The 23098-nt window shown below is 37.6% G+C and overlaps 1 protein-coding gene across 3 annotated transcripts in view; it reads left to right on the top strand.

Annotated features, from left to right (window-relative positions):
* Positions 1–23098, top strand: part of LOC135097361 (transcriptional regulator ATRX-like) — a 69478-nt gene that overhangs the window by 32941 nt on the left and 13439 nt on the right. For all 3 annotated transcript variants that reach the window (XM_063999270.1, XM_063999339.1, XM_063999217.1), the window contains exons 14-26: positions 1142–1237; positions 1351–1450; positions 2547–2672; positions 2835–2972; positions 3407–3523; positions 4856–5019; positions 5116–5279; positions 7575–7712; positions 9843–10018; positions 13283–13507; positions 13711–13867; positions 18790–18970; positions 20925–21143. In XM_063999270.1, coding sequence (XP_063855340.1) covers positions 1142–1237; positions 1351–1450; positions 2547–2672; positions 2835–2972; positions 3407–3523; positions 4856–5019; positions 5116–5279; positions 7575–7712; positions 9843–10018; positions 13283–13507; positions 13711–13867; positions 18790–18970; positions 20925–21143 — 2001 coding nt within the window. The remainder of the gene's footprint in view (positions 1–1141; positions 1238–1350; positions 1451–2546; positions 2673–2834; positions 2973–3406; positions 3524–4855; positions 5020–5115; positions 5280–7574; positions 7713–9842; positions 10019–13282; positions 13508–13710; positions 13868–18789; positions 18971–20924; positions 21144–23098) is intronic.

Below are 23098 nucleotides of genomic sequence, written 5' to 3'. Positions count from 1 at the left end.
AGCAATTGTTTTTTGCAGATTTTTTTTTTACATGGTTGTTTCTTATCAAATTTTGATTGGCAGTAAGAATAATTTCCTAAAACTCTTGTTTAGAATTTTGTTTTATTTGGGAAAAATCGGCTGGGGTGGCCCATTTTTGACCTGTCCTGCAGACAATGGAATGGATGAATTATTTGAAGGATGAACAAGAGGAAGTAACAAGCCCTGAATCAATCAGCCAACTTAAAGTTTCATCAAAGATTTGAGCAAAGGGATCAGCTTTAAAGATAGGTGAGCTAGGGTGAAGGAAGCAGGAAAAGTGTTAGGAGGAATGAATTAACTGTTTGTGAGTTGGGTTCTTGGAATGAATGTAAAGAGAACATTCTATGAAGGGATAGTAGTGCCTGCTGCACTGAGACATGAAGTATGGGAGTAGCAGACAAGAAGAGATTGAATTTAATGGTAATGAGATGCATAAGGAGTATGTGTGGAATAACTTGGATGGACAGAGTCAGAAATAAGAAAGTGAGAAGAACAGGTGGTGTGAGAGACTTGCAGGACTGCCAGAACAATATGTGCTGAGATAGTATGGACATGTCAAGAGAATGGAAGCTGAGAGATTAGTGAAGAAGATAATCTTATAAGATCAGGTGTGAGAGATGTGAAGTTGAGAGGTAGGCAATGTAAGGGATAGATAGATAGTATGAAGGAGGCTTTAAAGGGAAGAAGACTGACATTGGAGCATAGTAGAATAATTGTGTGACAAAATTGAATGGAGAGCAGTTGTGAGTGCATGAGGAAATGATGTGACTGTGTAATCTGAGGGAGGCACCACACATTGATGGTCTCACACAGGTGTGGGGCAGTTGAGTGTGGTAGGGGAAAGTACTTGGTATGAAGGAGCCTTGGAGCCTTGTTCTTGATGAAACTGTCCAAGCATACGACTGATATCCGTGTGTTTAGGGAGAAGTGTGAATGTGAAAATTGTGCACCTTGTCTTGACTATCTTGTTTTTTGGGGGAAGACAGCCTGGCACATGTATGTACATCATGATTTGTATATTATCAATATGACTTTTCTCGAGAAGTGAATGTTTTTTAATTTGTTGATTTTCAAATTATTATATCATGGTTTATGTGTTACCCAATATTCTTGATTGCAGACCCAGAAAAAGAAGAGCTTTCCAGATATCATCCTCAGATGACAGTGACAGTGGCAAGAAGAAGGTAAAGAAAAAGGTCACAACAGAAGAGGAAAGGTGAATGATAAACCACAGTTTGTTGGGATAGTGTACGTATGATCTATTAACTACAAATGCTCTGATATATAGGTAGTAGTTTATATGCACATCACTATTTTTTCAAATTTTAGTGAAGAAGAGGAGGAGAAACCTAAAGGCAAAAGGAAACGCATTAGAAAAATGTCGTCATCTTCTGATGAGGAGGATGATGATGATGATGAGGAAGTAAAGGTAGGTATTGTTCTATCAGATATCTTTCACTGTCCAACTAATGAACAAGCTTATAACTTTGCTATACTCCATGGCCTTGAGCAGTTGGTGCAGCTTCCTTCATGTATTCATTATCCATGTATCTTCATCTTTATCTCACTGTTCTATATAACTCTTCCATTGCTGTAGTAGTAGACATTGTTTGTCTCATGAGCTCTAAAAGGCTTTCTTTTTCTTTTATTCATAAACAGTTTTTAGACTGAAACCCTTATGCACATTTATTTTCATGCTGATGGCTACCTTGCATTGCCATTTGTTAAATAAGCAGTACAGCAGGAAACTTTTTTTTTTTTTATGTAGGAAGGAGACTGGCCAAGGGCAACAAAAATCTAATAAAAAAAAATGCCAACTGAAATGCCAGTCCCATAAAAGGGTCAGCAGTGGTCAAAAATTGGTGGATAAGTGTCTTGAAACCTCCCTCTTGAAGGAATTCAAGTCATAGGAAGGTGGAAATACAGAAGCAGGCAGGGAGTTCCAGAGTTTACCAGAGAAAGGGATGAATGATTGAGAATACTGGTTAACTCTTGCATTAGAGAGGTGGACAGAATAGGGGTGAGAGAAAGAAGAAAGTCTTGTGCAGCGAGGTCATGGAAGGAGGGGAGGCATGCAGTTAGCAAGATCAGAAGAGCAGTTAGCATGAAAATAGCAGTAGAAGACAGCTAGATGTGCAACATCTAGCTGCGGCGGTGAGAGAGAGGCTGAAGACAGTCAGTTAGAGGAGAGGAGTTGATGAGACGAAAAGCTTTTGATTCCACCCTGTCTAGAAGAGCAATATGAGTGGAATCTCCCCAGACATGTGAAGCATACTCCATACATGGACGGATAAGGCCCTTGTACAGAGTTAGCAGCTGGGGGGGTGAGAAAAACTGGCGGAGACGTCTCAGAACACCTAACTTCATAGAAGCTGTTTTGTCCTCTTTGTCTGCAGGATCCAACTTTCTCTTTCTTTTACATTGATTACTTTGTATTGCATTTGTCATGGTTCATCACCAATGCTATTTTGCGATTTTCCTTCAGCATTAAAGAAATTCTGTATTCATGAAAGTTTCTTCAATAGGATTCACCAAACAAGCACAAGAAAATAAGAAAAGTTATCAGAGATGAAGATCTGATGGAGACCACTAAGAATGCTACACAGGAAGAGGAAGACCGCCGCAAACGTATTGCTGAGCGACAAAAGCATGTGGGTTTTATCACATTTTATAGAATATAATATATCAAGCATGCTCATGAAGGACACTTTCCTAGAATTATACATGAATTCATAAAGGCATTAGTATGAATTATTTTTTAAATAATAATGATAATAATAATTGGAATTTTAGTTTCTAAACTTTCTTTTCAGTACAATGAAATATTTATGGTGGATGTTGAAAAAGACCAGGAAGGATTTGATAAGCTGGTACTGGATTTTGATCCTAAAACAAAAGCAGAGCTTGTATCAGTTCATGAAAAATTAGTCAAGTCACTGAAACCTCATCAGGTAGGTGATTTGATTTATCTCTTGAAGATCTTATATATTTTTTACACTTAACCTTATTAGAATATCACTGACAAGTCCCTTTTCATGCCAATCACATCATTAGGCTTGGAACTCTCACATAAAGGTGCTATTTGTTGGCAGATGAAGAGAAGAAAATGTACTTATTGTGAAATAGAAATTCACTGTGACATTCTGAACTTTATGCATTTGTGATTGTTTCCTTTCTCTTTTCTTTGTTAAAGCACCATGCAACTTCTACTGAAGTAGAAATGTAGTTTGAAATGTGTGCTGTGGTGTTTGAAAATCTATTGACATATTAATTCAGTCATGAATTTTAATGCTTATTTATTTAGGAGTTTTCTTTCTTTTGTTTAAATCTGTTTTGAAGCCTGATATATTCCCTTAATTTAAATTTATATTCTTTTCATGTCTAGTTTAAAGGAATAAAGTTCATGTGGGATGCAACAGTGGAAAGCATAGAGCAGCTGAAGACCAAACCAGGTGGTGGCTGCATCCTGGCTCACAGCATGGGTCTGGGCAAAACTCTTCAGGTGATTCTACTTTTTTATTATTCTCATTCTTTGCTATAGACACAAAAGAATCTAAAGAACAGAGTTCTTTTTATTTCATTAATGATCATAATTAAAGATTAGTAACTTTAATGTCTTAATCCCTTCAAGCCAGGCAACAACCACACACACATTTGTATAAATGGGATCATGCCAGCTTTTAGACTGTTCTGATTGCCATACTCAGCTCTGTGTAATACCAGAATATATTTTTACTTAAAAGAGACTTGTAACACTCATAACACTGAATGTACTTCCTAGCACAACAGGGCACTTTCTAATAATACTGAGCCTCAAATATTTCTGTCTGTTAGACTGGCATAATGCTTTAGGAACACAAAATCCTTTTTAATCTCTCTCTCTCTCTCTCTCTCTCTCTCTCTCTCTCTCTCTCTCTCTCTCTCTCTCTCTCTCTCTCTCTCTCTCTCTCTCTCTCTCTCTCTCTCTCTCTCTCTCTTCTTGTAATGTGTCTGGGTCGTCACTGATCTCAGTGACACACACACACACACACACACACACACACACACACACACACACACACACACACACACACACACACACACACACACACATATTACAAATTTGAAAAAAAAAAAAAAAAACACCATCAAATCAAGATACAACTAGGAAGGACAGAGAGAGGCAGTGAGGATGAGGTAGGAGGGAGAGAGACAGAGGAGTGAGAGAAAGAGAGGGGATAGAGGAGGATCACTTGTGTGCAAGTCTTGCTATAGGGAGATGGGAAGAGGGATAGAGAGAGAGGAACAAACAGAGCAAGGAAGAGACCAGGAAAGGAGAGACAGGAGAATGTAAGCTGAGCCAATGAGAATCTTTATTCTGGATTTGGGGTGGAGTGTGGTCTGATGAATAAATATACTTCATGGAAACAGCAATGTAGGATGGAGTTGCAAAGCTTCCAAAACACTATACAGTATCTCCTAGTAATGCTGAAATGGAATCCAGGATCATGCAACTATAAGTCAAACAAAATATAAACATGATGCCAATGTTGATGTCACCATATTCAAGTAGTTAATAATGTAGTTCTATTGTTTAATGATGTACGTTATCAAATTTTACCATATGGAAAATTTTATAAACATTTTTATTGTAAATATGATTTGTGATTAGAAAATTGTTGTTGGTGTATCATGTAATATAGAACTGTTTTAATTAATGTTTATGGCAGCTTAATTTAGTCCTGTAGTGCATTTGCAAGATGGCCTCTGTTCAAAGCAAATTTAAGTATAATTGAAGTCAGTATTATGTTGATATTCCATTGATATTTAATTTTCTCTTTATCATCCTATGCAGGTGATCACATTCTGTCACACTCTGCTTACCAACAAGATTGTATCTAAAGAGGTACAGAGAATTTTGGTGTGCTGTCCTGTGAACACTATCTTCAATTGGGTGGCAGAATTCAGCGTTTGGTTAAAAGGGAGAATGCTCCCATTTGATGTGATCGAGTTGGCCTCGTAAGTCATAATTTCTTGGCTAGTTAGAAAGTGATACATGACATAAGAAACAAACTTTTTGTTGTAGATGTGCAGAACACTTACAGTCTCACACAGTGCCAAGGACCTCTGGGGCCGTGCATACCGACTGGATGACTGGTGGAGGGAAGGAGGTATCTGCGTCTTGGGCTACAGCATGTTCCGCAATCTCTCCAATAGCAAAAACAAACGCTATAAAGGCAAGATGAAAGAAATCTTCCAGAAGACACTGCTTGATCCAGGTTTGTAATGGTATTTTCTTTATGAATAAATTATGGAACTGGTTTACAAATTTTCTAAAATGATACGGGCTACTTGATGGCACCGCTCGGTGTAACAGGTGTAATGAACTCCAATGCTGCACATAGTACAGTTTATTCTGAGTCTGGTCAAACCTGTAGTCATATAAAATGCTTAACACCTTAAACATGTTGTTTTGTTGTACCATCACGTCTGTATCATCAGTTTCAGCTACTCGTTACAAATGTCATTATATACTGTCTACTGCACACTTAATTTATTGTACACTTACATATTGGGGGATTTGTGAATGAGCATGGGCAGCGGGTGTAGAACGCAGGTCTGTCTGTGGTGGTGGTGATCACCCTTCTGGTGTTAGGAGTATTGTGAGATTTAACATTTGAGTTTATTTTTTGTGATCTTGTACTTCACAGATTTGTTTAATCCTTTGTATCTATTTCAGATACAGTAATTTATTCCTTTTATACATATAATCAAATGTGAATCCCTTCTAGGGCTCTTGTTTACGTTTAATTTATTTTCTTTTATCAGTTATTTCATATAACATATTTGCCTACCTATCTGTATTATCTTTTCGTCTATATTTGCATTACATTGCTGTTCAGAGCAGAAGAGGCAAGACTTGTGAGACTAAGAGGGAGATTAATGGCATAGAAAATATGTTTCAATGATGGTACTTAGCTAAACTAGTAATTGGCAGGGTACCCTCCTTCTTGATCTTTAGTGAATCAGCCAGGTGTTGGAGATACTGAGGATCAATATTGTCCCAAATGTCCTGAATAGCAGCTTGGAGGAGTGGGAGGGAGGAGGCATCTCTGTCCTTGAGCTTAAGTTTGATGTTCATCCACAAATTTTCTGTGGGGTTAAGGTCTGGTGAATTTGTGGGTCAAGGCTCCAGAAGGCTGACATTGCAGAAATCAAACCAGTTAGCAATTAACTTGACAGTATGTCATGGTGCACCGTCTTCCATTAAGGTATCAGCATTGCACTTTTCCATACAGTCATCTAACTCATCTACAATTAGTTCACTGTAGTTATTCTGGTTCATCCAAGCATTCTTTTGCAAAAACACTAATTTCTCAAGACCATAATAAGGAAAACTACCCCCACCATCAAAGAGTCTGGGTGTTTTACAATGTGTTTTGTGTAGTGTTACTACCAGGTCTGCAATACACATGGTTTCTCTGGTTGTCTGTAACCTGAAAACATGTTTCATGTGACCAAAGTACATTTGTTAAGTCCCATTTCTTGTGTTGAAACACAAAAACATGCCTTTTCAAACAATGAACACATGTAACCCAAGGTTTTGGCACTGCAAGGCAACTACGGTATCCCAAGTTGCGTTTCATATATCTCACCTCTCACTTATCCTAACCAGCAAAGCAGGTTTCCTGTCCTTAAGCTCCCTGCGGTTATGTGAGGGTGGACCTCAAGCTATCTGCAAATAACATTCAGAGTCCTCTGGCCCACACTCCACTTACACCCTGCTGGCTTGTGAGGTGGTGGGGAAGCATCCCCTCCTGATAAGTTTTGGTCCAATGTTGAACAATTCTGAAAGCAAAACCAGTTTTTGCAGCTATTTTTTATTTGACATTTTATCTTACTATAGTAAGAAGTTTTCTAGGTCCCATAATAGGTGGTAATGGCAGGATAGTATGCTTACACAACCACAAAAACAGGCCATGTGGGGCAAGAAGAAATTCAAGCACAAGACCACACAACCCACGGGCAAGCACAAACTAAGGAAATATATCCTCTACTTTGGCTACTAGAGCTGCAGAGTTGCCAGATATTGACTTTCACCAAATCCCATCATAGGTTTTACAGTTATAGCGGGTAATTTAAATTTGATCACAGATGAAGGCGTTATCACTCTCACAGCTTCTGCTCTGACCAGTACTGTAGATGTTATCCTTAACAACTGTTCCCAAGGGAATGACCATAGCAGAAGAGTTTATTGCTCTTTTTGCATTTTCTCATGTTCTGATTCTTTCATTCTCTCATCCTTTTACTCACATAAGCTTGTGATGGTGGCTGGTCTCTTTCAGAAGTGAGGGTTGATGGCCTCCGCTTTACTGTATATGTTTCTGTATTTCTATCTTCTATATTGAACTTAAGGGTGATGCTGGGCTAGGGATTGACATATCCTTGCCCATTTTTCCTTATTTTGCAAGTGGAGATGAGGATTTACTGGTGTAGTATTGATTGGCTTTATAGAAGCTGCTTTTATCTGTGCCTCATGATCATTGTGAATCACTGTTAATTCTACCTTGCAGGACCTGATATTGTGGTGTGTGATGAAGGCCATATGTTAAAGAATGAAAAGACAGCTCTATCTGTTGCCATCAACAAAATAAGGACCAAACGTCGCATTATTCTCACTGGTACACCTCTGCAGAACAATCTTAAGGAGTGTAAGTAGAATGTTGGTAGGTCAGTGTTATGTTAGATGCAAAACTTTCATGATTCATTATATAAGATCTGTAAACACCACCTTTTCTCTACTAAACCTTATCTTCTTTAAACCACTGAAACACAGGTGTCTGAGGCAACTGACAGTAGCCCCCTTCCTGTTCCCTCCTACTTTCTCTATCCTCATTTTCAATCCAAAGCTGGATGTTGCGTCCATTTGTGCAACGACTTAACCTGCACTCGTGCCCATGCTCTTGAATCTTTCAAATTTTTCACCATCTGGCTACGACTACAGAGTCACTCTCAAGCTAAATTCATCTGTGCTGTATACCTCTCACCTAACTTCTCTCACTATAAGAAATTCTTTGACTACTTAACTTCCAAAGTGGAGCACATTCTGACTCTCTTCCCTTTTGCAGAGATCTCCATTCTTGGTGACTTCAATGTTCACCACCAACTTTGGCTTTCCTCTCCCTTCACTGACCATCCTGGTGAACTAACCTTCAACTTTGCTATCCTCCACAAGCTAGAGCAATTGGTGCAACACCCTACTTGTATTCCTGACTGTCTTGGAGATACTCCCAACATTCTTGACCTTTTCCTGATCTCTAATCCTTCTGCTTATGCTGTCACCCTGTCTTCTTTGTTGGGCTCCTCCAATCACAATTTCATATCTGTATCTTGTCCTGTCGCTCCAATTCCTCAGGATCCCCCAAAGTGGAGGTACCTCTGGTGTTTTGCTTTTGCTAATTGGAGGGAGCTGAGGAGGTATTCTGCTGATTTTCCTTGGAATGACTACTGCTGTGTCAGAGACCCGTCTCTGTGTACTGAGCACATAACTGGTGATAGTGTCTGGCATGGAGGTATACATTCCTCACTCTTTTTCTCGACCTGGACCTTCCCAACCTTGATTTAACACAGCCTGTTCTCGTGCTATACATGATAGAGAGGTAGCTCATAAAGGGTACTTGATCCTTTTATCACCTGAATCTCAGGCACTTTATTGGGGCAGAGCAAACTTAGTATTGTTCAATGCCTCAAAAACTCAATTTCTCTATCTATCAACTTGACACAACCTTCCAGACAATTATCCCCACTTTTTTAATAACACTCAACTGTCCCCCTCTCTTACACTTAATATCCTTGGTCTGTCCTTTACTTATAATCTAAACTGGAAACTTCAATCTCATCTCTAGCTAAAACAGCTTCTATAAAGTTAGGCTTTCTGAGACGTTTCTGCCAGTTTTTCTCACCCTTCCAGCTGCTAACTCTGTATAGGGGCCTTATCCGTTCATGTATGGAGTATGCTTCACATGTCCTGGAGGGGGGTTCCACTCATACAACTCTTCTAGACTGGGTGGAATCAAAAGCTTTTTCATCTCATCATCTCCTCTCCTCTAACTGACTGTCTTCAGCCTCTTTCTCATTCCTGCAGTGTTACATCACTTGCACTTTTCTACTGCTATTTTGTTGGTAACTGCTCTTCTGATCTTGCTAACAGCATGCCTTGCCTCCTCCTGCAGCCTTGCTGCACTAGACTTTCTTCTTTCTCTCAATCCCTATTCTGTCCACCTTTCTAATGCAAGAGTTAACCAATATTCTCAATCATTCATCCCTTTCTCTGGTAAACTCATTTCCCTCCTGCTTCTTATGACTTGAACTCCTTCAAGAGGGAGGTTTCAAGACAGTTATCCTTCAATTTCTGACTACCACTTTGGACCCTATTCAGGGACTGGCATCTCAGTGGGCCTTTTTTATTTTTTTATTTATTTTTTTTATTTTTATTTTTTTTTTTTTTCTCTCCCTTGGCTGGTGCTCCTACATAAAAATAAATAAATAAATAAAAATACAGAAATATTCATGTGTATGTAAACCCAATAAATATTAGTTTCATAACTCACATTACAGATCCCTTAAATCAACCTTATAGCTGTTTTGTTAGCATATTGTAAGGCATGCTATATACCTGAAATTAATTATAAAAATACATACGTAATATGTTTGGGAGAAAACATTCGAATATGAGGTTTCAGCAAAATCCACAACACATCAGGAATTAAGATTTTCATTGGTATGTAGCATCTATAGCATTAATATGAATGCTCCTATTATAACACAAATCCTTTTTTCAGATCACTGTATGATACAGTTCATCAAACCAAATTTGCTGGGAACCAAGAAGGAATTTATGAATCGGTTTGCAAATCCAATTGAGCAAGGTCAGTGTGTGGAAGCCATGCCAAGGGATGTGAGAAGAATGAAGAGGAGGGCTCACATTCTGCATAATTTGCTGGAGGGATGTGTACAGGTAAGAGATTGAGTGAAAAAATAAACATCCATTAACAATATTATTGGGGTAGAGATCAGGTAAAGGACATTGAAATTTAAGGATGCTGGCTTAGTTTGGCAGTGTCAATATTAACCCTTTTGCAACCACAGTATTGTTTGTGTACTATGCATGTAAGTGACCTTGTGGTACTGAGTTAAATGAGTGTGTTATGCAAGTAGCATGATGAGATATGGATGTATTTCACCAACTTGAGAGTGCTGACCTTGGCTTTTTTCAGACCCCATGTGGTGGCAACATGCTCAAGAAATATAAACAAACGCATTAACCATTATATACTGATATCCTACTGTCATAATGTTAGGTATAATAGCCGATCAATCATGGAGTTTATTTTTCACATAGAAATTATTAATCTCTATTCTTTTGTTAGATAAAAGGATGCTGAAAATTATTAATATCTGTTCTCTTGTTAGACAGGAGGATGATGTCATCTCCTTTCTATGATTCTAGTCTCCAGTTGTCTGTGGGCAACTCTTAGTCATTGGTTTATTTTGCTCCCTTTGTTGAGGTTAATGGTCTCTTTTCCCCTAGATAGTATAGATGTTCCCCAATTTTTAAACATTCAAGTTACAAACCTGCAAATACAAACAATTGGCCTGGCTCAGGAACAATCCTAAGCCACTTGTATATCAAAGATCAAAATCAAGATTTCATTGCTTTGCAGCTGCGTCATGCTGAATGTGGGAATAAAATGCACACTCAGACAATGCTGAGGTGTGAGGTATGACTGTGATATGAGTTGCTGTGTGGTACTTGTGATGCAAATGTTATGTGGTGTAGCTGGGAATGATATGGATTGTTGAGTGACTTAAGTGTGATATGAGCTCTTGTGCGGCTGGTATGATATGGCTTTGTGTCCATGGTGTGGCTGGGTGCTGTGTTTGGTCTGGTGTGGTGTAGTTGAGTGTTGTGTGAGGCATGGTGTGGAAGGTGAGATGTAGGTTATGATGTGGCAAGGTAAGATGTGATGCTGGTTGTGGTGTGGCTTCATGTAGTGTGACTGAGTGTGAATTGGTTTCTTGTGGTGTGTGGTGTGAGGTAATTGTGTGGCAGAAACTGGCCCAGGATAAATCCACTTTTAACAGCAAGAACAACATCAAGATGACCCATTTTGTTTACACTGCCACACCACTGTGTCATGCTGAATGTGAGGACAAAATAACCATGTTTCAGTGTGATCAGCACACCAAGTTCCATGATCCTTGTTTACTGCTACGCTTTGGAAGAAAGCTAGCATGAGGGTACTGTATACCCAAAGTATTTTATGAACAGCCATCTGAAGCCTAACTCATTTGTAACTCGGGGAGTGCAACTCACAAACAGTCATTTGAACTTATTATATATTAGTCTATATATATATTATATATATTATATTATATTATATAATATATTATAATATATTATATATATTAGTCTAATATAGCCTATATTAGTGAAGATGATTATAATTAGGAGACATAGTGAGGAGTTATTAGAACACTCTCCAGATGAGTATGATTCATATGACCATAAAAAAATGAGGTAGAGAACAGCAAAATAAATAGTTATTTTCAGGAGACAGTCTGTCAGTAAGTGAGGTGCATAGGCCATGGCAGCTGCAATACTATGGATTTTGGTGAAACTTTTGCTGTTGCCGTAGACGTACCAAAAGCTTTTGATGGTGTCTGGCACAAAGCTTTGATTTCCTACAGCTTCTATCCTTCTTTCTGTAATATCATCTCAAGTTTCCTTTCTGGCTGTTTTATTGCTGCTTTGGTAGACAGTCATTAATCTTCTAATTCTATTAACAGTGGTGTTCCTCAGGGTTCTGTCCTGTCACCTGCTCTCTTCCTGTTATTCATAAGTGATCTAAACCATACTTTTTGTCCTGTCCATTCCTATGCTGATGATACCACCCTGCACTTTTCATTGTCTTTTTTTTGTAGATGTCCAAGCCTACAGGAAGTAAATAGTTCATGCAGGGAAGCCACAGAATGCCTAAATGCTGATCTCTCTAAAATTTCTGATTGGGGCAGAGCAAACTTAGGTTCAGTGCCTCAAAATCTCAGTTCCTCCATCTATCAACTTCACACAATTTTCCAGACAACTATCCCCTCTTCTTCAGTGACACACAAGTGTCCCCCTCTTCTACACTGAACATCCTCATTCTGTCCTTTACTTGTAATCTGAACTGGAAACTTCACATCTCATCTCTAGCTAAAACAGCTTCTATGAAGTTAGGCATTCTGAATCATCTCCACCAGTTTTTCTCACCCTTCCAGTTGCTAACTCTGTACAGGGGCCTTATCTGTCCATGTATGGAGCATGCTTCACGTGGAAGGGTTGGGTGGGGAGGGTTCCACTTTTACCACTCTTTTAGACTGGATGGAATCAAAAGCTTTTTGTCTTATCAACTCTTCTCCTCCAACTGACTGCCTTCAGCCTCCTCATTGCCACAATGTTCCATCTCTTGCTATCTTCTGCTGCTATTTTCTTGTCAACCTCTCTTCTAATCTTGCTAACTGCATGCCTCCCATCTTCCTGTGGCCTTGCTGCACAAGACTTACTTCTTTATCTCACCCTTATTCTGCCCACCTCTCTAATACAAGAGTTAACCAGTATTCTCAATCATTCATCTCTTTCTCTGATATCTGCTTCTGTATTTCCACCTTCCTATGACTTGAACTCTTTCAAAAGGGAGGTTTCAAGACACTTATCTTGTAATTTTTGAGTGCAATTTTGATTCTGTTTGGGGACTGGGACCTCAGTGGGCCTTTTTTTTTTTATTACTACACTTATTGCCCTTGGCCAGTGCTCCTACTTCATAAAAAAATAAATAAATAAAAAAAATCTGTTTGCATTAGAGGGGTTTGTGGTAACAAAGGGGTTAATACCATTGGAGGTTTTGATAATTCTATGTATTTTTACTGGTAAGCTTTTAATGTAGAATAAAAGGTTAAAGAACATTAATTTTGTAGGTAGAACATGGCTGATAATGTAAAGGTTAATGAGTAGGCAAATTGTATGTGCTAGAAGATGAAATAGTATTGCAAATGAAAACAATTTTTGAAAATCTCTGGTGAATGTGTTGAATTTTTGTTTTAATAACATTAAGAATCATTAATGTAAATTTTGTAAGAAAATGTTAATGGCTAGATAGTATGTATACGCTAAAAAATAATTTTAGAAGTATCGTTTAGATAGTGTGTTTACACAAAAAATAATTTTAGAAATATCTTTCAGAGAATGGATTACACTGTTCTGAAGCCATACTTGCCCCCAAAATTTGAATATGTGATATCAGTACAGTTATCTGAAATTCAATGTAAGCTGTACCATTACTATCTGGAGAACCTGGCCCGAGGAGGCCCAAAGAGGCAAGGGTCAGGACTCTTTGTGGACTTTGGGGCTTTATCAAGGGTATGGACTCACCCAAAGGTGCTAGAGCTGGCTATGAGAAGAGTAGAGGTAAGTCTTGGGAGTTTTTTTTTTTTTTTTTTTTTTTTTTTTTTTTTTTTTCTCCAATACTCTGCTAAGTTTCTCATTTCCTCTCATTCATATTTCAGTAGATGATAAGTTTGATGACTCAGAATGATTACATAACAAGTTGTTGGCAGTAAATCTTCCTGTGTCAAGAACCTACAATGAAATTACATATGAATCTTCTACAGTATGATGATGATGATGAAGAGCTAGATGACTTCATCTGTGATGACTCCACAACATCAGAGTCTTCAGATGATGAGAGACCCAGTAAGAAAAAAAAGTCAAAAAGGAAGAATGAAGAATCAGAAGAAGAGGAAGTTATTGAAGAAGAGGAAAAGCCAGGTAATATGAATACCATATCTCTTGTGGTTGTAGTTCACATTCAGTATTGTATGCTCATCCACTAGAATTGCTAAGAAAATTATAAAAATCTGTTTTTGTAGTCTGTGGACAAAATAATAGCTTCTTGATTACCATTTAGGTGAAATGAAATGAAATGAAATGAAATGGAGAGCATTGTGGAAGTATTAATGTGACTCACTCACAAGGGGCTCTACAGATTTGAATGTATCTGCTTATGTCAGATACAGGAATGGGGATGGGAATATTATGATGTGGTTCATGAGGTTTGCCTGCATATGATCTTATCATATACAGGAAAGAGAATGGATCTATTATGGTTCTGTTGTTGGGCCTTATTGTGGAGACGTATGCTTCCTCCCTGACCCACATGCAAAGTTAGTTGGTGAGATGTATATTTCAGCCTGTCAGGTGAGTTAATGTGCAGTATCTGTGTGTGCTACCTTCGTTAAAAAGATTTCAGCCCTATGTAAAGATAGATATACAGTGCTTGTCATTAATACTATTGCACCTCTGACTCACCCATGTGAGGTAACATTTAAGGAAATTTATTTATCTTACAAGTAGTATTTTGTTGACCTTCCTATTTATTCCCTACACTCTTGCAACCATGTAAGAAGGCTGTCAGCAAGCACCATGAGGTGCTTTTGGGTGAAATTCTTCCAAAAGTTGGTTCATTGCATTCTGGAGTTTGGGTACCATCGAGCAGTCATGGCAGCTTAACTCAGATTTTATGATCACCCTCAAATTTTCTGTGGGGTTCTAATCAGGAGAAATTGGAGACCAGTCATCAAAGAATGGCACACAGAAGTCCTTGAGTCATGCTTCATTGATCTGGCAGTGATACATGGTGCACCGTCTTACATGAAGGTAGTGGTGTGACACTGCTCAAAAGGCCCTGTAGATGGTCGCACATGAGCTCATGGTAGTGTTCTTGGGTAACACTACTAAGCTTCCCACACCATAGTTAAGGAAGAAGCCCCACACCGTCAGTGAGTGAAGTTCTTACCCATTTGTATTTTTACAGGATTGAGTCAGACTTGTAATGTCTTGTCTTTTGAAGTTAATTCATCATGATTATCTTTAAAACTATGAATGGAGCCTGCACACACATCATCATTCAGTTAATTCTATTGGCTGATGGCTCTGTTAGGAAAAATCATATTTCCTCATATTTCCTGTGGTATTTTTTTTTTGTACAATTTCTTACTGTATCCTCTTAGTTTTCATTGTTGTTGTATCACAAAATCAATATCAATCTTTTCTTTTCCTTTTACATATTTTTACATCAGATCATGCTAACACATTTTTGTCTCTAGTGTTGGGAGCTCCACTTTGTCGAGCCTTTCTTCATAGCTAAGATCTTTCATGTCTGGTACTCATTTTGTAGCTGAACTTTTTTGCATTTTCTGTCTTTTCAAAATTATTTTTTTAGATGTGGATTCCAATTAACTGCTGTTATGCAAGTATTGTTCTTATAAATGTGATTATTTTCTAAATAATTTCTTCATCAGTGTTTGTAAATGCTCTCCTCATATTTGTTAACAAGTGGTGCATGTTCCTTACTTTGTCATTTATAAGATCTGGTGATAACCTTTTGTTTATTATTACACCCAAATCTTTTTCCTTTTCATATACTTGAATTGTGTTGTTAACTAATTCATAATTCTAGTCAGGTCTCTGAACTTCAGCCAAAAACCATCACATGACATTTATCAACATTTAAATACATTTGCCATTTCTTACCTGAGAACTTTCTGTAAATCCTTGCATGAACCTTCATGATTTATTTTCCTTCTTAACTTTGCATCATCAGCAAACATGTTCATGGAAATCTCTGTTCCAATACTGGCATCTGTATCATTGACATGTATCATAAACATGGTTAGGAGTAATATTGATCTTTGTGTGGTTCTGCTTATTTCTTTCCTCCAGGTTAGGTATTTTCTTCTTAGTATTGCCCTTATTTTTCTTCCATCCAGAAAATTTTTCATCCATTCCAGTAATTGCCCTTGAATACCTTCTGTGTGTTATAATTTCCATTGGAGTCTACTGTGCGGTACTATGTTGAATGCTTTCTTGAAATCCAAATGAATACTGTTTACCCATCCATCTCTTGTATAGTTTCTGCTACTCTCTCACAATAGCTTAGCAGATTTATTACACGTGATCTTTCTTTCCTAAATCTGAACTGTTTCTCTGTCACCATTTCATGTTTTTTTTTTGTAGTGGTCTATTTTTTTTATTTTATTTTTTTCTTCCTGATCAGTTTCTCTTATTTTGCTTATAATGCTGGTGAGTGAGATGGGTCTGTAATTCAGTGGGCACTGCTTATCTCCCTTCTTTTACAAAAGGGGCTATATTTGCCTTTTTTCCACACTCTTGGTACTTTGCCTTAATTTAGAGGCACTGAATATTCTATATAGAGACTTACTTAATTTCTGCTTGCATTCTTTCAGCACTCAGTCTGGTCCATCAACCCTCCCTTTATTTAGATTTTACAATTCTTTTATGACTTCCCTTACATCTAGTGGATATTTTCCTGTCTTTATAGTGTAGTTTATGTCCTGTCATCTATTTGAATGGCAATTCTCTTGTAAATACAGATTAAAAGCTTTTGTTTAAAACTTCATAGACTTCTTTTACATAGCTCATGCCTTCATTGGCTAAACTTTGTATCTTATCCTTGACTTTTCTTTTACTTTTTATGTATCTTATCTTCAACCTTGCTTTTACTTTTTATGTAGTTTTAGAAGAGTTTTAGGTGGTCATTGTTTTTCAATAACTTTATCAATTTCCTTTCTGATCGTAAAGTATTCATACCTGGTCTGTTTATATCTTTCATAAACCTAGTCACTGCTGTGTTTTCTGTATCTGTTCCATAGCAAGTCTCGGATTACCTTGGCTTTGGCACATTAGTTATTAAACTAGTGCTTTATCCTCATGTTTTCTTTATAGCAGGGGTTATATTTAGTTAGTCTTCTCATATAGGTTTCACACAATTTTTTATACTGTGTGTCTGTCTTCTAATTCTTGTTCCCAATTTATTACTTTGAACATTTTCTGAAGTTCATCATGATTTCCCTTGTAATTAAATTTTTCTTATAGTCCTTTTAATTTCTAACATGATATGCTACAACAGAATCACATTTTAGCAAAATAATAACTTTTTCTTAGTGGAAGACTATGGATTATGTTTTCAGTATTTTCTTTTCATCTTTTGAACAGTGCTATAAAATGGATGGCTCATCTAAGCCTCTCTTTCCAACTGGATGTAATGTGTTGCCATTCTTGATTTCAGTCTTATAACATTACGTAGTTCTCAGTACTCTTGACTCCCATGTCCTGCCAATTTATATTGCTATTGAAGTCACCATTTACCATTATCCTTCAGAATCTCTCTTTCATACTTTGCAGTACTGGCTTCATACCCATTGGTATTTTTCAGTAAAGTTTTTATATTCATTTGAATTCTATGTTCTTGTGTGAAGAGGCATATTTAAGATTGCTACTATTATATTACCATCCCTGGTTTTAATTTCAATTGCTATTCATCTCATCAGATGTTTATATTTTCTGCACTATAAGTTCTTTACTTGTGAGTATAATCACTCTACCTCCTGGCTTGTTTTTCCATCATTCTTACATATATGATAATTTTATATGCATAAGGTCTCATCCTTAATGTTGTGTTTTGAGTTTAGTCTTAGTGAGGTAGAATATCTGCATGTTTTTCTTTTCCTTTATTGTATCTTTGACCTTCAGTAATTTAGTGACTAGCACACCCACATTGCTATTTAATATCTTCATTTTGCTGTTCTTGCATTCTGTCTCAGCATACATTTCTTTGTTTAGTCCTCCATTTCTTTTATGTACTTTTTTTTATATACCTATGGGTGTAGAAAAAAATATTTTCTTCTGTGTCCTTTCACTGTTTTATGTGTACTGCAGTCAAGTAGGTTGCTGCCTGGGTGGCAGTACATGCACTCTTAACTGTTGGCTGTCACAGTGAACCTCATCTCATTGCTCAACAGCACATTATATTAATGCTCCAGGGTCCAAGCCTTCATTTTATCACAGAAAGTCTATTCTTTGGATGGGTGACATAGACAGGTTTGGGTTGTGCTGCATACTGTAATAGTGAAGGTTGTTGTGGATACTGGAAGATAGCATCCTAACAGACATTTTACTTTGTAGTCTTGGGCTATCTTCCTTATTTTCTAGGCCAATACTCAAGGGTTAGGCTCCAGTTCATGGTGCACCAGTCACAGTTCTGTTGGATATCTTGTGGGGCTTGCCAGGTTCTTTTATTTTTTTCCTCTCTTGTTTTGTTGTCTCCATCATCATGTATATGCTTGGTGTATTGTTGAATTTGGTGGACACTGACACCTGTGTGGTCAGAGATGGTCTGAGTGGTGTATCCAGCTTTGTAGAGGGATGCAGTGGCTATAATGTCTTTCCTTGACAAGTTGCTGTAGTGGGCCAGGAACTGGCTGAAGTGGGGCACAAGTGGAGGTACATATGGAAATTGCTTCCATTGTGTCAGCTGTGAGCAAGCACTTGACAGTGTCCTGCTTAAAGATCGTGTCATGCACTGATTGAGTTCCATATATGTAATAATTTGATATAATGCACCTCCAACCAGCCAGCAAATGCAACAGTCTTAATGACGAGCACTGTAGATGGAAATGAAGTATCAAGGGACCTTAACACTTCCAAGGATGAAGACTAGAGAGGGCATTATGAAAATCTTGATGATAACCTAGCTTGATATAATTGTGTTGGAGGGAAAGGAGGAGCAAGCCTTGCTGAATTTTCTGCAAAGGTGTGAGCAAAAAACTCCCCTATCAAGGTAAAAAATAGAAGAGACATTTTGTTATTAATTTTGTTTTTATTTCTTTCAGAGCCTGTTGCTGGATTAACTGAAAGTGGCAAAGTGAGGATTGATTGGTGGAAAAAAATTCTTGAAGATCATGTTGGAGAGGACTTTGAGGAGGAAGAATATCTGGACAAACTGGAGCATGGTGGAAAGATCATCCTCTTGCTGGACATCCTTAGAGAGTGCTGCTCTATTGGGGATAAAGTGTGAGTGCTTACTGTCTTCCTTTATGTTTGGAAACTTAGCTCTTAATGCAGCTGATAATTTTATGTGCATTATGCAGTATTCTCCCGAATTTTATGGTACCGAAGTTTCACACTGAGTCCAAAATACTTACTACCGCAACTTTTGTGCATTATCTCCAAGTTTCATGCTTTCGTCACATTTGGGTCACGTCTTCCCACCATTGTCATCACAGATAATAAAAATCAATAAGTACATGCTATGTATTGTATACGTATTTCCATGTACACCTCACACTTAAATGACAGATTATTTATGAGTATGTGGATAAACCACTTGTTTGCAACAATGTAAATAGTTATGTTGGCTTGTATGTGAGAGACAGGGAGAGAAAGGCTGGTCTCATACTACACAGTGATGGTGCCACTGCATTGTGAAAATACACTCAAGCTGCACCATTGCATCTGCCACACACTATTGCATCATTCTGTGGCAGTGCCACACTTCTGCACCAATGCATCACACTAGATGTGAGGATAAAACATGCATTCACACAGTTCTAGATGATGCAGCACTGCACCTCCACACTGCTGAGTCATGCTGGATGTGAGAACAAAACACAAAACGGTGGTGTGGCACTGCTGTGTCATGATGAATGTGAGGACAAAACACACACAGCTCTATATGAGATGGTGCCACACCTTACAACACTGCTGCTTCATGCTGTATGTGAGGACAGAACACACACACACACACACACACACAGTTCTAGATATGGTGGTGATGGTGGTGCACTACTGTATTATGCCAGATGTGAGGACAAAACACAAACTCACACAGTTCTAGATGTGGTAGTGCTGCACCACAGTGCCATGATGGATGTGAGGACAAAACATACACATTCAAATAGTTTTAGGCCCTGCAGCCAGAATAAATCAGCATTTTTCATTGTTTTCAATGCCCTGAGTTTCATGATCTACAAGTTTAGTACAATGCTTTGGGAAGATAGCAGGTATGAAACTCGAGAGGATATTATAGAATAATTTAATCCATCATGTTTCTCTTATCTAAGCATTATTAAATTTTATCAAATAAAAATAGTATGATTTGTTGCTGTATTAAAATATTACTATGTAAAGGATAGAAAAGTAAAGGGTATAGATTTTTAGCTCACACACACACACACACACACACACACACACACACACACACACACACACACACACACACACACACACAGTACTTGAGATCAAGAAAATTGAAAATGAAAATCACTTCTAGTTTCTAGGGACCTAGGCTAAGGGAAAGAGAACAGATCATTATTTTAACAAAGCATTACGCATTGGTCAGGTTCTCAGATATACTCTGATCACTCTCTTCATTAAACCCTAATGGTAGAATTGCTTTAACTTTGTTATACTATGAAAGACTTATCTTCTTTCTTGCATTTGATCAATCCAGATGCAAGTAAATCTCCCCTAAAGATCCCTGAAGCCATGTTATGCTTTCACAACCATCAAGCACATTCACTCTTCTTGCTCCATGAACATTACATCTAAAATTCTTCATACTAATGCTTTCACAACCATTAAGCACAGTCACTCTTCATGCTCCATGAACATTACATTTAAAACTTTTCACACCATCCATCCATTCTATCCAAAGCCTTTTCTCTTCACTTTCCACATTTCATCTCTGTACATTGCACTCAGTATCAATACATCCATAGACAACTTTCTCTTTGCATTCATTTCAAGCAACCAACAACTTAACACTTGGAAAGAGACATTGTGAAGACATTACAGTTGTTTTGAATGGGCTATTATGTTACCAGTATTTGCAAGTAAGCAGGCATAATTCAAGTTAAGTGGAAAACTGAAAGATAAAGGATGAATTATTGTGTTATTTTGAGTTTGCTGTATAAAGATGCATTGTATATTAGAAATGCATAGGTTAATTTCTTGTGCTATTTTTCAGATTGGTTTTCAGTCAGTCACTCTTAACACTGGACATGATAGAGTGCTTCCTACAGGCTATTGACTGTGGGGATATAGAACAACCAAAAGCTGAAGATTCATTGCCCTTGCCCTACAAAAACTGGAAGAGGGATCGAGATTACTTGCGTCTTGACGGCTCCACTGCTGCTGATGCAAGAAAAAGTTTGTGTAGAACCTTCAATGATACCTCCAATGAACGGTAATATTGCTTTTTTTGTGAGTTAGCTGTCATGAAATTCACCAATGATAGACTTCACAAAGACATCAGCTCTAGATACTACAAATAACAAAAATTAAAGATTTTTTGACTGCAACAAGTGATGCTACTAGTGTGGTATGACAACAGTGATGGTGTCACTGTCTCATGCTGCTGCAGTATTGGGACTTCATGCCACTATTCTTTGCTTGTCATGTTTTACAGGGTGTTTTAAGACAAAAGGTGTCCCGATGCCTTACCACCTTACACATTTATCAAAATCTCATCAATTAAACAACAAATTAGAGCCCAAGTAACTTTATTAGTATTTTTCCACCTTTTAGCTTTAAGAACAGTTTTAACGATCAGGATTTAACATCTGTCAAGTTTATGAAGAAATTTCTCTTCCTAAGTTTCCACTCCCAGACTGTTTTACTTATTTCTCATAAGAAATTTGGAACATGATGTGCTGTGTGGCAATTTAGTTTTTCAGTGTTCCACAAGTTTTCACTTGAATTCATTCTAGATTTTCCTGTATAGATCAATCTCAAGTATAAGTCAAGCAATGATTTCTGTCCAGAAAATTAGTAATTTATGGTATTTCTTGAATATAGGTTGACCACACAATTATGGTGCCATAAGTAGGGCAGCAACTTCCAACATCTACCTAACTAAAAATTGCTTCAGCTTAATGAGCTGTGCTTGTAATGGAAGAATAAATTTTAGTACAGTGGGTCCTCGAGTTGCATTGGAGTTCTGTTCCTATGCTGTGTCATACTGTGCAAGTGTAGCACTGAAAATACAAAAAAAAAATAAATAAATCAGCAAAGGGGAACCAAACCAAATAAACATCTACAGTATTAAAAAAAAAAAAAATCCTTGTCTCTACTCCAATGGTTGGCTTTCTTTTTATTTGCCAATACTTTAGGAAACTCATTTGCTGCTTTTACATAATCATCAGGAGGTTCTCCTTGCACCTTAAGGTTATGCAAATTAGTACAAGCCTTAAACCACGTGAACCAACCCTTACTGGCCAAAAACTCTTCACTCTCACTCCTTTTTACTTTTCAAGCTTCAAACAGTCTTTTAGCCTTCTGAATTAACATAAGGCTCACTGGGATACACCATTGGTGCTGGTTTTCCAGGCAAACCACTAGTAACTGTTCTTTCTGAATAATTAGAACATTATGGTGCTTTTTTTATCATAGTCAACTTCCAAGGAGCAGAGCCTTTCACATGTTCAAGGATGCAATCTTTTTCCTTGATAATTTTAATTACAGTCAGCCTGCTCAGTCCTGGCAGGTGGCCAGTGTTTGTCAGCCTTTCTCTCTTCTGCACCTCTTTCAACATGTCTAATAGATTTTCCATAGTGATTGCTTTCCTTTTCCTCAATGCACTGCCATCAGAAGAGTCTGCCTAATGCTTGGGACCAGTAATGAAGGGCAAAGAAGGCAGCACAAATGAGAGCTAATAGATACTAATCTAAAATGGCGCACAACCAAGACTAACATGCTATCTTCCTCGGTCTATCTCTGCATGACAGTGCATTCCTTTGCAGTGCTCACCAACTAGGTCTTTATATTATTTATATTTTTCATCAAAATGTAATACAAAATATATATTTTGTTTGTTTTCTATATTCAGTTTTGAAAAGAATGTGTTTGGTTTAGTATGTGTGTGGTGTGGTGTAAAAAGTAAGAGGTAAGTGTATTAGAGGGCATACTGTGCAAGTGTAGCACTGAAAAAAAAAAAAAAAAAAATCAGCAAAGGGGAATGTATGTAACTATGAAATGCCATAAGTCGAGACTGCTGTAAATCAAGGACTCCCAGTACTAAACCACCACATTTAATGTGTACATGAGCAGCCGCCACAGCATCCATCACTCATGCCTCTTAGTTTCAATATCTGTGTTTGTATCATAGAGTTGCATTTATTTTTGTAAAGCATCATGGTTACC

The sequence above is a fragment of the Scylla paramamosain genome, chromosome 1, assembly GCF_035594125.1.
Source record: "Scylla paramamosain isolate STU-SP2022 chromosome 1, ASM3559412v1, whole genome shotgun sequence".
NCBI lineage: Eukaryota > Metazoa > Arthropoda > Malacostraca > Decapoda > Portunidae > Scylla > Scylla paramamosain.
Note: the sequence above shows the minus strand (reverse complement) of the source record. Positions and strands in the feature narration are given on the sequence as shown.